The sequence below is a fragment of the Lepeophtheirus salmonis genome, chromosome 7 (assembly GCF_016086655.4).
Source record: "Lepeophtheirus salmonis chromosome 7, UVic_Lsal_1.4, whole genome shotgun sequence".
In the NCBI taxonomy this organism is placed as follows: Eukaryota; Metazoa; Arthropoda; class Copepoda; order Siphonostomatoida; family Caligidae; genus Lepeophtheirus; species Lepeophtheirus salmonis.
The window spans coordinates 18,942,548-18,955,443 of NC_052137.2; the positions used below are offsets into that span (position 1 = coordinate 18,942,548).

The window sequence follows — 12,896 nt, forward strand, 5'->3', positions numbered from 1 at the left end:
TTTTTATGTTGACGCATCACATATCTGATATATCTTATTTGACTTAATTAACCATCAACATAATTAGCAAAAAACTGAAGGAGATAGAGTTAAGAGTTATATTTAAAAATTAAATTCATGAGGCATTTTAGACGTCTGACTGTTTAAAATGTTTTTTGTATAATAAAAAAATATGTATTGGAATATGAATTCTTGTTTCTGTATTTGAATATTGATTAAAAGTGCCAAAAATAATAATTGCATAAATTTATTAGTACTGTTTTTCCTTGCCAAACCAACTTTGTATGGAACATATATATAATTTTTAGGTTTATTTATGTCATTACTAACAGCAAAGTAATGTTATTATGCCAAGTACTTTGCAGAAACATTCTTTTATGTCTTTAGATGGCACTTACTTTATTTTTCTTTTTGAATAAATTTAATAAATATTTGAACTACTTTACATTATTTCATTAAACTGTCCGTATTTTATAGTGTCATCAGTCGTGTATGTATACACTACAGGAAGGCGTAGGAAGAATAAGGGCCAAAAAGCCCTACTTTTGAGGGATTTTTACAACAATAAAATTATATCAAAATCTGTGTTGCCTAGATAATTTTCAATGCCAAAATTTATTTATTTTTATAATTTGTGGTTTATTCCAATTACACTGAAAAGTTTCAAAAAAAAAGTTTTATGTACTTGATATTTATAAAAAAAAAATATATATATTAATAAAATTGGCCCCCTACCCAACAAAATAATAGTACTGCGTGCATCCCAGATAACTGTATCATTATACAATTTGCCCCCCTTCAACCTTTTATTCAAAAAAAACAGAAAAATGGACCAAAACCATCTGGTACTTCGCCAAATAAGTCAATCATACCAATTGATATTTATATCTTTAGCACTCCCGTAATATTATTATTTATCTCAAATTTTGAAAATGAGTTATATATATTAGGATATATCTATATAAATAAAGTAATTTTTGTCGGTATGAATATAGGAAAACAAATCACCGGATGTATTGTATATATTGATCTAAGAAGTGTGTGGCAATAACGTAAAAGCAAGCTGGGATTTTTTTTTTTTTTTTTGGATGAAACAGAAAAATTCTCATTAAAAGGTTTTTTTACTTCAATGAAAAATCAAAGAGGATTTTTTAAAGAGTCAAATACAATATTAAACCACTGAAAAGCTGTCTAACAAGTTATTAATATGATAGATGTTAGTTTCAATTTTTACATGAAACTATTATATACAAGTTCCGTCAATTTGATCGTCCGGTATTTGAACTTTAAATCGAATTTTGATATCATCAATATAATCAATTTCAGTTGTGAGGCATGTTCTTAATACCTTTCTTCCTTTCCTTATTCTTGGAACATGAATACTTATACCCTCTTCGTTAATAATAATTTTCACGCCATGACGTCACAGTATCTTTTATGATCAGTGTTACCAAATAACCAATTTTTATCAGGTTCAGTTACCCTTAATAACCGTGTCTCCTAAGAACTTAATCACTTTTTTAAATTAATATAAATTATAGTACCCATATTTACGGATATCTTTATCATACTGTCGCAATATTGAGAAAAAGTATCCCAGCTTGTTTTTTTGTTAAAAACACAAATAACAACGTATTCGTATTCTTAAAATATTACAGGCATGTACATGTAGAATCACATGAATGAACAGGATCTACAGTATATAGTGCTCCGTGATGTATATTAGAGTGATTTAGTTCCCTCCTAAATTAGAAATTGGATACCGTTTTCCACTTGCAAAAATTGCAATTTCTAGACATGTATAAAGCAAAGAAAAAAAATTTTTACATTATTTTAAAAACATGTTTTTAATAAAATATTTCTAGGAACAAAAAGAGATTATGTAATTTTATAAAAAAATTTAACTTTAATTTCCTAAATTGTAAAGAGAAATAAGTGATCGCGCCTAGACCTTTTATTAAATATAATAGACATTACTAAACTTCAGTACAGAAAATGAAAAAAGGAAAACCTTTCTTCATTTTTTTCTTATGAATTATCATTTTAACATCATATAAATTTAAATTTAGGTTGTAAATATTGTATTTACAACCTAACAAGAAAAATAACTACCTTAATCTTAACCGAATTTACTAAAATTTTGTATTTGGGTTCCAATTATATAGCCTCAGTGCCAAAAATTAGGTTCTGCTGATTCTGATAATGTTGGGGCAATTGCATCACCCTAATTTACAATCATATATATATTTTTGATAGAAAATTTAATAATGTAGTCGTATTAATGAAATATTCCAGGCGTGTGCATGAATAACAAGGGCACTACTGACTTTTTTTTTTTTTGTTAATGGTCCTTTATGTATATTAATATAATTCACGTGCATTTTCAGTATATATTAAATATTTGAAAAAAATATAAACGCAGGTATGTTAAAAAGAATTTTGAACAATTTTTATTAATGATCACACTAACAATAAAAAGTACTCAAGAGTCATCACAACATATAATTTTTTTTCTCAAGCTCTTATTATTATTCTTTCATTCTTCAAGACAGAAGACGTCATATGAATTGATATAAGTAGTTACGTGTGAGTGTGCTCGTGAAAAACGGAGAGTATCAATGATCATTTCTTGGGGAGTTAGCTCCTATATTATTAAAACAAAGTTCATCTTTTAGCCGACCCCAAATTACTCCAGGAATGCCGTGTACAATAATATTAAAATCATTAATAGTATTTTATTTAATATTGTATTATTTATGAAGGGGAAAATCGTTTGAATTCGAACGACAAGTGAAAACGTATGTACACTCAATTTTTTGGAAAACTATCATTTTTAAATTGGTTTGGTCAAGTTCAATCTTGTCCTAAGGACAGTACTTCCTTTGTTATACATTGGATTTGCTAAGGGATACACGTGCAATGATTTAGAGGACTTGAAAGTTTGATGGTACTTTATTATAATTTGTAGTCAGGTGTTAAGAGATATCTCTAATCCAGTTTTAATTTTATTCCTGGAATATTGCTTATAAAATTATTTCTATTTTAATAATAGTTATTTATAGAGAAAAAAGAGTTCTAAGTATTTTTAGCGTATTTTTGTGGTTTAATTTATAATTTAAAAATACTTGTTGTGTGGTGTTTTCAAACACAAGTGTTCAATATTTCAAGACTACATCTTTTATGTTTTATGGATTGACTCCCATTCAAATCCTTAGGGTAGCGCATGAATATGTAAGTTTGTGAACGGAATGCAAAATTGAACAGCGTTCAATAAACGGGTTTTTGTTTTTTTAAAAGATGAATGCTAAAAAAGGGATTTTAATATTCCAGTCCAATAGGTCATAGTAATTTTGGAAGGGGGTAGTTGTCTACGGGATAAGTATCCTAGTAGTACAACTATGTAAATTCAGCGGCAATTTTTGAAATTGGAGAGGGACCTAAAGCCTCAGATATTAATATTCAGGTAAATGTTAATTAACCACTCTAAAAAGTACATAATTATCATTTACGTCCTGTTTATGCAGTAATAATTTAATTGATCTTGTACTAAATCAAAAAGATCTTTAACATCAGGACTTGAATAGCTCACACAACCTATTGAAAGTACGTGCTGCTTTCTTTAGATACATTAAATACATAGAAATGAAGTGAAGAAAATATTTTTCAGTTTATTTAGGCATCAATTAATTATAATTATAACTCATTAATCAGAATTGGAGACTCGAAAAGGGGTTGGAGTTAACTTTTATTAAATTGGGACTACGAAATCCAGGAGAACTCGATTTGCACAAAAAAAAAAAAATTCAGGCTTGACTAGGACGCAATAAGAAAGACTCGTAACTCGTCTAGAATTCCTCGTCAAAACGACAAAGTTCAGATTTTAATAAGACTCAAGACTTGAAACTCACTAAATCACGTACCCAAAAACACGTGACTTGACTTGGATTCGCATTATATTGGATTTTACTTATAAGGCTTAATTAGAGCTTATCTCTTAATAATTGAGATTCTACTAGTGGTTGTAAAAATTACTTGTGAATAGCTCCGTTTACGATATACTCGTAATATTGAATTTGATATATGTCAAAATAATTCTTCAAAAGAATGATCATCCTCACATACAATTTTTAATATGGAAGTGATCTCTGTTTTCTCTCCAATTCTACCTATATATATATATATATGTTTGAAGATAAGTCATTTGACTGACTGAAAGAAAAAAAATTGTTCTTGTTTCATCATCGCTCATAATTTTCATACAAATTTTATTGTAAAGGCACAAGATAAATAAATATAATTAAAAGGTGAAACGAATCAACCTCTATTAGTTGTATTTTATCGAATTTATTTATATGGTTGAGCTCTATCAACTTGCGCACATTATCGGGGGAAAATGTAGTAGTTTATTAAATTCTTAGTATTTTGTGACTTATATAATGGACCTTGCTATATATATCATGATATGTAAAATACAACTCCTTGACATCTGACAGTATCGCTGATGACAATATTGAGTAGCTTTTGATTCACTATTTGTACATATTCATAAGGATCTTTTTAAATCCAATATTACATTATCAGAGATTAGAAGATGGCCAAATGAAAGTAGAACAATAAAAAAATCATCACACAATAAACAAAGGCTTTATCAATTACAGCAGATATCTAAACTCCAAAAATAAAAATATACATTTGTCATAGATTAAAATATTAGTCGTTGAAGACAATAACTAACACATACTATTATAATATTAATCAAATAGATTTATTATGTGTATATCCGGATAGATAGAATACATTTTATTAAGTAATAATCATATTTATACTAATTTAATTCATGAGTTTCGATGTAACTGGTAATACAAGTATAGTACCTAATTTTTTTGGAATTCCTCCTTACTATTTATTAATCATTATCTGTCCACTAAAACTTATCCATAAAAACCATCCTCAGAAAGTTTGTTAACATAATATTAATATTATATTATTTGCTTGATTCTAAGCATATTTTAAAAATATCAACTAAGAATTTTACGACAATAAAATATTTATTCAATTAATTCAAACAAAATTGTAATTTATGAGCAATGAACGTATAATGAACATAATTAATGAATAGAATAATTATACATCTGTTAGAAACTTAGTGAAATCTAAAAATTAATAGGCTTGCCCGTATTTTGATTGCTCCTCATCCACTCTAAAATTTTGTGCTATGAATCCTATGAGTTATGTAATTATTATTTTAAGCATGATCGACTTATAAATCCATATACATACATACATACGACATTTTGCATTTGTATGCCCAATGTGATATATTTGACCATATGATTATACATGTATGTGTGCCTGATCTACCAAATTTGGAACAAATCAATTAAATACAGATTTATATTAAAATATTTTATTTTTATTGTAAATATGTTTTAGTTATACAAAATATACTTTATAGGGCATTTTTGTTATTGCCTAGTGTCTGAAATTAAGAAACATGAGAGGGAAATTTTGCTTGATTAATAAGTATTTGTAAACAAAAAAGAAACCGAAAATTTCCCTGACGATTTGAGAATGGGCCATATAAAAAATCTTAGTTTGATTTTTTAAAGACTAGCGGGAGTACTCAACATTGCTTGGAATTAATTAACCGTCTAAAAACTTTTATTTTTCTATTTATTATTATTAATATGAACGTACATTAATAAGCATCAGTACCACTAAAAACATATTTTTACAATTTATAACCATATTGATTTATTGACTATATAAACTGTTGAATTACGCTTGTGGCACGATTCAAATAAGTTAAACAAATTTTTAGATTAATTTGTGGAACATAAATTAGAAAACATTTTGGTGTGGTCAGCAGTAGTACCTTATATAAAATTTGTTTTAATCCTTCTGATATACTTGTATTATTCTTATAGTAAGATCCTTTTAATTGAACATATTTAATATATTCAATTAAAAACACTGAGTTCTCTAGAGAACTACACACATTTTTAAATGACAAGTTCCGATAATTCATGAAAAATGTGATTTGTTTGACTCACAAGTTTTTTAGGGCGCAAAAAGCGTTAGAGTAGTGTTCAGGCAAGTAAGGAGTATTTGAGCGAGTAACAAGTAAAGCTCGTAATTTTTTTTTAAACTCGAAAATTATCATTCAGCTCGCAGCACATCACAATAAAAAAATACACACAATTTACATATCTTGCTTTATCTCAGTGCGGCATCCTCCCCCCAAAAAGGGGAACATATAAATAATTTAAAAAAGTAAAAGCAACTGAATCCCTTTACAAATAGAGATTGTCGTTAAAAAAGTCAATTATAAACGGCTATAGAAGTCAAAAAACGCCATTGGAAGACTAAAACTTTAGAAACATACTTTTTTTAATTAAATTACAACCAAAGATTAAATCAAGGTCATCCTAAACATTGAATAACATAGTACACATAAAAAGGATTTAATGATCAATATAATTACGACTCTCTTCTAATTACATTGCAAGAAAATAAAATAAAAAAAAGTTATTTTGGAGATAGGAAGGGGGGGGGGACAATTTTTTTTCCCTCAAAGTGCTTAAGAAATAATTTTTGCATCCGAAAGGTTGGGCTAAAATTGCTTTAGTAGTTGTAAGTGTAAGACATCAGTTAATAAATTGAGTATGTTTTATTCATGAAATACTCCTCTGAATTCCGTGTTCTAAATTAGTAATTGGAGAAACAAAAATTATTTTTTGAAGATTTTAGAGTAGGGATGTCCATTTTTTTAATATAATGAGACACATTGCCACTTGAAATATTTTAATGGGCCACAGAACCTATTAAATTAAATTTCACATAACAAAACTATTATACACCTCATATTTATTTCTTATTTAGGGCATATCTAATTTTTCAAGGGTAAACTGCTTCAAAAAAGGCTAATCTGGCAACATTGTTCAGGGGTGTCTGCAGGATTATATTTAGGAAGGGGATTGGTTATTTTGAGTTCTTTTTTAAATTAAAATTTTTGCTCTGCCCCATAATTTCATCGAATGACCTTTTATATAAAATAAATCAGTAAAAAAATCTGATTTCTCTGTTTTCTCATTAAATTTTTTATTTATTTAGGAAATATTTTTCATAGTTTGTACGTATTATTTGTGTTCTACGAGTTTCTTGACAATTTTGCTACAAAATACTACTTGAAGTGAGTATAAGTAGTAGACCCGCCTTAAACATTAAACCACGGGGGTTGAACTGCTTTAGAGGATATATTATGTATTATTATTTCTTCTCAATCATTATCAAACAAGGCATGTTCTATATGTTCAGAATAAGGGATAATTCTTATGACCTCTTGGAGAGAAATTCATTGAATGTTTTGTTTTTTTAGAAAATGATAATTTAAAAAAAAAACATGTTTAATTTGTGTTCCCTCTTTCCCATGACATTATTTATACCATTTTGTCATATTATTCAAGTCTACGCGTGGTCTATTACTTGAGCAAGAGTTACTCACTTCGTTTTACCTACAAGTCATATCTTGTGCGTATTGATACATATTCTTACATGTATTAAACATCTGATTAGGAGAAATTGGATCTAAAGAGAAGGATGGAGCAAGATATTTTGTAAAACTTAATTAATTTTATATGGTTTTGCAGGGAGAAAATAAATTAATGCTGTAAAGAGGAGAACCGTCTTCAATTAAAATAGCATTAGTGAAGAAAAAATATCATAATTATTTATTTATGCTTATTTATATGTTGATACACCAAAGATTGCCAATAATTCTTCTTTTAAAGGGCGATGTTAACACACTCACGACTTATTCAACAATAAAATAAAAAAAATAATAAAGAGCACACGCATCGACAGTTTTTCCTTTTTTATCGGTAAACAGTTTTTTTCTTTACACAGATCCCTTCCTTACTCATAATTAAACTCTAGAATATATATACATCGATCTACAAATAGGCATTACTCTATGTATTAGTTAGTCCCGAATACCCCTAGGTGCAGTCGTTGTTCAATTTGAAATGTTACCCCCACTGCTAGATTAAAATAATTAATCATGGCTTTATTACAATCGTAAAATACAACTTGCCTCCATTCGGGTTTTACGATATTCATCTTGCTTTTACAGCAATCATCTGTATTATTAGAATAATAACTTTTCTTTTGTACTTAAGCATCTTTAAAAAGCTGGTCTTTCAATTAAGTACAATGAATCTTTTTACATAACGTAGATTCATGAAACTGTGAACAAAAATATTGATTTTTGAATTTAGAATGAAAGTTTTCTATGCGGTTTTTTTTTCTGTTTGTCAAATTAGACACCTTCTGGACTCTAATTTGAAGATGGGGAACTACGAAAGACAATTAATGAATGTGAAATGGTTTTTGTACATACTACATGTGAATTCATAATTAGCACGAGTATAAATGAAATGAATATCTCTTGCGAAGTTTTTCCAATCATTCGCACTGATATTTTTATTGTCTGTACGCTTTTTGTAAAATCATTACGTCTTAAAAGACGAGTTTTACACGTGACTAGCCAAGTACTCATGGCTCGTCAGCTACTCGAGGCTGATATAATATTCATGATAAAATTATGTCAGAATACAAATAAGAACACACAATAAAAGATAACTATGAAGAAACAATGACTATGTCTGACGAATAAAATATTATGAGGCAGGCAAAATTCTGGCAAATGCAGAGATAATGATGAAGAATGACTGACGAAGAATATTGGCTGAAGAAAACAAGACTCGACAAGACGAAGACGATACGAAACTGATAAAATGAACACTGCTCTCGTTAAACCTTCTCATTAAAAGAAAAAAATATAAATATAGTTTTGTAATCAAGTTAAAAATGGTTCATAAGGTTTACTCTGATAACATTGGACAACGAAAGTGATCGGAGACTGCACATCCTTTTTTTTAAATTCTACTCTAAGAGGAACCATCCATCAAAGGGTTTGAATGTCATCACAATGAATATACTTTGTCAGTTCATTCTCTACAAAAGCTTACAGAGTTGAGACGAAATCCGATAAGTTGCTTCTTCCAGACTTTTCCCATTTGATTTTAACACCACTCGGGTGAGTGAGGACGTTTAATAATGTCGTAATTTATCTTACAATGTTTACTATGTATTTGAAAATGTCACTGAAATCAAGATACTTAGAGGCATATCTTGGCTTAAATGAACGACGCTGAAAAGAAGCTCGCCCAAATAAATACTTGCTCAAATGAATGTTGCTCGAATGAACGGATTAATTGAATCTTTGAATACGTAGAATAGAAGCATATATTTTTCCCCTTCATATTTATGTCGTTATTTTTTGCCTGTCCGCTCTATAATTATGTACGTAAGGATTTGATACTCCTGAAAAAAGTAATTATGTGTGGAATCAGTTTTCAATACATTAAATCACCGATTTCGTATTTTTAAAATTTATTTATTTATAATTATAAGATGACTATATTTTCATTAGTATTAAAGAAATTAGTTCTTTTTTGTAACCCAATTTGCATCCATGGTTTGATATGAAAATGATTCCTCCACTCGTGGAGATATCAAATATTTTTGATGTATACAATTGATGTTTGAGTCATTATAATGAACAAAAGCTGTAGTTAATATAGGAGGCCCAGCAGTAAGTATTACAACAGGAACATATTTTCTATAAGTTTTGTATCTTACAAAATTTAACATGAATTTCAAAAATAGAGATCCTTTGGGAAATCCAAAGAAAGCACCATTTAGATTATTAAAATTTACATCTGTATAAGCTACGAAGCTCTTACTAAATATATCGATAGGAAATGGTTTTAGTGCTATGGTATCAATATCAATATAAATGCCTCCAAAACTAAAAACAATTTCATATCGTAATAAATCTGATAGTATTCCTTTTCTTTCTAATTTTCTTGCATCATAAATAAGCTCTGGAACGTTAAGCTGAAGAGATTCTACGTTCTTTACTGTGAGTCTAAAAATAGAATTAAAAAATATACCCTAAATTTATATACACATAACAGACCTTTCACGATTAATGAAGGAAATCAAAGTTGAATTTTGAAGGGAGTTCTGATCTAACCACAAATAAATATTAAAATGTGGATTCATTTTGTGTATCAATAGTACGTTCCTGATATATTTTTGCGGAATCTAAGCAAGATTAAGAAATTTATTTTGGTTTTTTCATACATATGATCTATCTATTGGAGTTGACTTACTTCAGACCATACCCAAATCATGTGAATTGTTGGAGGTATGTTATAAGTTTTCTCTGGATATTTTGGTATACCTTTGATTGGTAGTTCGTTTTTTGCTGAGCCTTTGATGAGTATGTCTCGTAGCTGCCTAATATTTTTTAGTGTTCCATTCATATCCAAGGAATTGTTTGTTTGAGGAGTGGACCTGTGATTAAGGTAAATAGTCTTCATTTTATTAGAACGTAGAACCCCAAATACATACAGTTTTAGGTCAAGGTTCCATAGTATAATTTCAGCAGTTACAAACACAAAGAGAAATGTCAAAGTCATTCTCAAGTGTATCAAACTCTTCCATTCGAACTTCATAGACAAATGAAGATTATTATACCTAAATTTAGAATAATACTTATTGCAACGTTGACTAAATCAAGCAAAAGAGATCAATTGAAGTTATATTTCTAACAGGTATATTATTTGAATTCTTACTTCCCTGTAAGTAAGTAATGTACACCTTTGGTAAATTATAACATTATATTCCCCTTATTGTGAAATAAAGAATTGTATAAATACTAGTATGCGCCTGCCCGTTCCACGGACGCATGGGTGGAGGATGATGAATAATAATATAATTTCAATTTAGAATAGGCATGTTAAAAAAAAAGGAAAATCAACATGGTAACCCTGAAAATCTGAAGAATGTTTTGGAAGAAAAAAAAAATGATCAGGGCATTTTATTAGATAAGCTACAATCAGTTGTGACAAGAAAGGAAGGAGAAAAAGATATAAGGAAAGACATTTGCTACAATTACTTCAATATCGATCCTCAATTCTACTTTAAGTCCACCATTGACTCACAATTATAATTTTGCAACAAACTCTCAGGGTTACGCTCTGTCTTTTATGAGCACCACGAATGTTCAATCAGGTTGTGAATATAATAATTGAATCTATTTAGGAAAGGATGTTCACTTAAAATAAAAATTATAACTGCTAAGGAAAAGAAAATTCATTTTTCAGACTACCAATTCAAAAAAAAAAAAAAAATGGGCCATCTAAAAAATACACCAGATTTGCATCACTCATGATAAAGGTGATTATAGTTTGACCTCAACGTCTACTAATATCAAATTCAATTTGGTCAAAATCCAAACTGATACTTTCTATCCAATTTGATCTCAACCTTTGACTTTCAACCAGATCCAAAGTTATATTTTCCACATAATTTGAACATCTATGATTCTAAATCCGTTCCTCACTCATATTTTTCACTTCATTTCTTTCTTTATATGCAATACAATCAATCTTTGGTCTTGGTATACTAAGCTTTCTATTTGTTGTAGCAGAAAGATTATCAACACATATGTGTTGATAATCTTTGATAAACCAACGCTTTGTAGCAATTTTTTTCTTACGAAGTTTTTTCCTTTCTTCTTTTGTTTTTGCACGTGGAGGTGCATATTTTAGTTTTATTGCTGGTGATGTATGGTCCTCGTTTTTGTCTGTCAAATAATTTAAAAATTCAAATAAATATTGTAATATATAATTTATGTTTGTTTATTTAAATCGAATCTTAAAGCACCTAATTTATTGCAGAACAAAAATTTTAAAACCCGAATATAAATCAGCAAACCCAGAAAATAAGAGAAACTAAAGTGAAAATTTTTTTTTGGTGTCCACCTGGATTAGATAAACAAAAAGTTTAAGTTGGTCAGAATTACTTATTAACGGGTATTGTGCACGGTGATATTTCCACAGTTACACCTGCTTTGAAGACGACCCCACAAATTTGCACTCACACGAGAACCACTTTATAAGTGAAAAAATACTAACTCCTCAGTTTAGTAAATCAAATAATCAGTGGCAGTAAACAATCAACAGATTACTACGTAATAATCCTCTCAGTATGTTGCTGAAGCTAATTATTTATTAATAAATTTGATGATGTTTCTTTTTTTTTATAATCACAAATAATAAGTGTATTTTATTACAATGTAATATAATAACCTTTGTCAGGGATTACTGGAGAGATGGAGAGCGCACTCTTTGTTAATTGCTTTTTTTACACACAAGTAGACATTCAAACAAAATATATATGTTATGGGCAGTGTAGAAAATCGGGCATTTTGCAAAATGCCTGTCAATCTATAAAATTACAAATAGAGAGGTCAATGGTGATATTAACTTCCCTTAAAGTGTCAGGTAAAATGATTGTGGGTAATTTGATTATTAAAAAATTTGTTGCTAAGCAATTTCATCATTAAGGATTTGTTTATGATAAAATTTCATTGCAAGCAATTTGATACCCTAGTGCATTTTCATTGAAATTTATATTGTATTCCCACTATCAAATTATTGTATGATTAAAAATTGTTACGAGAGACTTCATTTTATTTTGCAAAATATAACTTGGCCAACAGGTTGTGCAGGGGGACCATTATCCACCGTCACCACTTCACAGAGCATCAAGGATTCCTTTTGAGATTATATTATAACACCACCCATGGTTGTCCAAAAGAACCGCAGGTTCAAGAAGAGGAATTATCACTTTCAGTATAATACAACCAGCCCATGGGTTTTGCAAGTGAACCGCTGGTCGAAAATGAGGGTCATTAGCCACTGTCAACCCTTTATGAAGCATCAATAACCTTCGTTATTCACACAACTCAAGGGATTAATTTT

At 29.0% G+C, this 12,896-nt stretch overlaps 2 protein-coding genes across 7 annotated transcripts in view; one reads left to right on the plus strand and one right to left on the minus strand.

Moving 5' to 3' along the window:
• Positions 1-12,896, plus strand: part of LOC121121834 (neuronal calcium sensor 1) — a 202,557-nt gene that overhangs the window by 154,654 nt on the left and 35,007 nt on the right. The window lies entirely within an intron of this gene.
• On the minus strand, positions 9,437-12,128 carry LOC139906055 (uncharacterized). 2 transcript variants are annotated; one of them, XM_071890165.1, is made up of 5 exons: positions 11,630-12,128; positions 10,480-10,605; positions 10,239-10,422; positions 10,043-10,170; positions 9,437-9,991 (listed from the first exon to the last, which is right to left on the minus strand). In XM_071890165.1, exons 2-5 carry the CDS (start codon positions 10,581-10,583, stop codon positions 9,505-9,507), a joined length of 903 nt encoding a protein of 300 aa, XP_071746266.1. In that variant the 5' UTR covers positions 10,584-10,605; positions 11,630-12,128; the 3' UTR covers positions 9,437-9,504. The 2 variants fall into 2 exon arrangements, with proteins under 2 accessions (XP_071746266.1, XP_071746265.1); XM_071890164.1 differs by having other exon boundaries at positions 10,480-12,128.

Bases quoted from the DNA above. Each gene is read 5' to 3' on its own strand.
- LOC139906055 (XM_071890165.1), bottom strand. From the start codon at position 10,583: ATGAAGTTCGAATGGAAGAGTTTGATACACTTGAGAATGACTTTGACA. The intron at 10,171-10,238 runs GTAAGTCAACTC...AATCTTGCTTAG, and splicing joins TGATTTGGGTATGGTCTGAA to ATTCCGCAAAAATATATCAG. The intron at 9,992-10,042 runs GTCTGTTATGTG...TTCTATTTTTAG, and splicing joins TCCTTCATTAATCGTGAAAG to ACTCACAGTAAAGAACGTAG.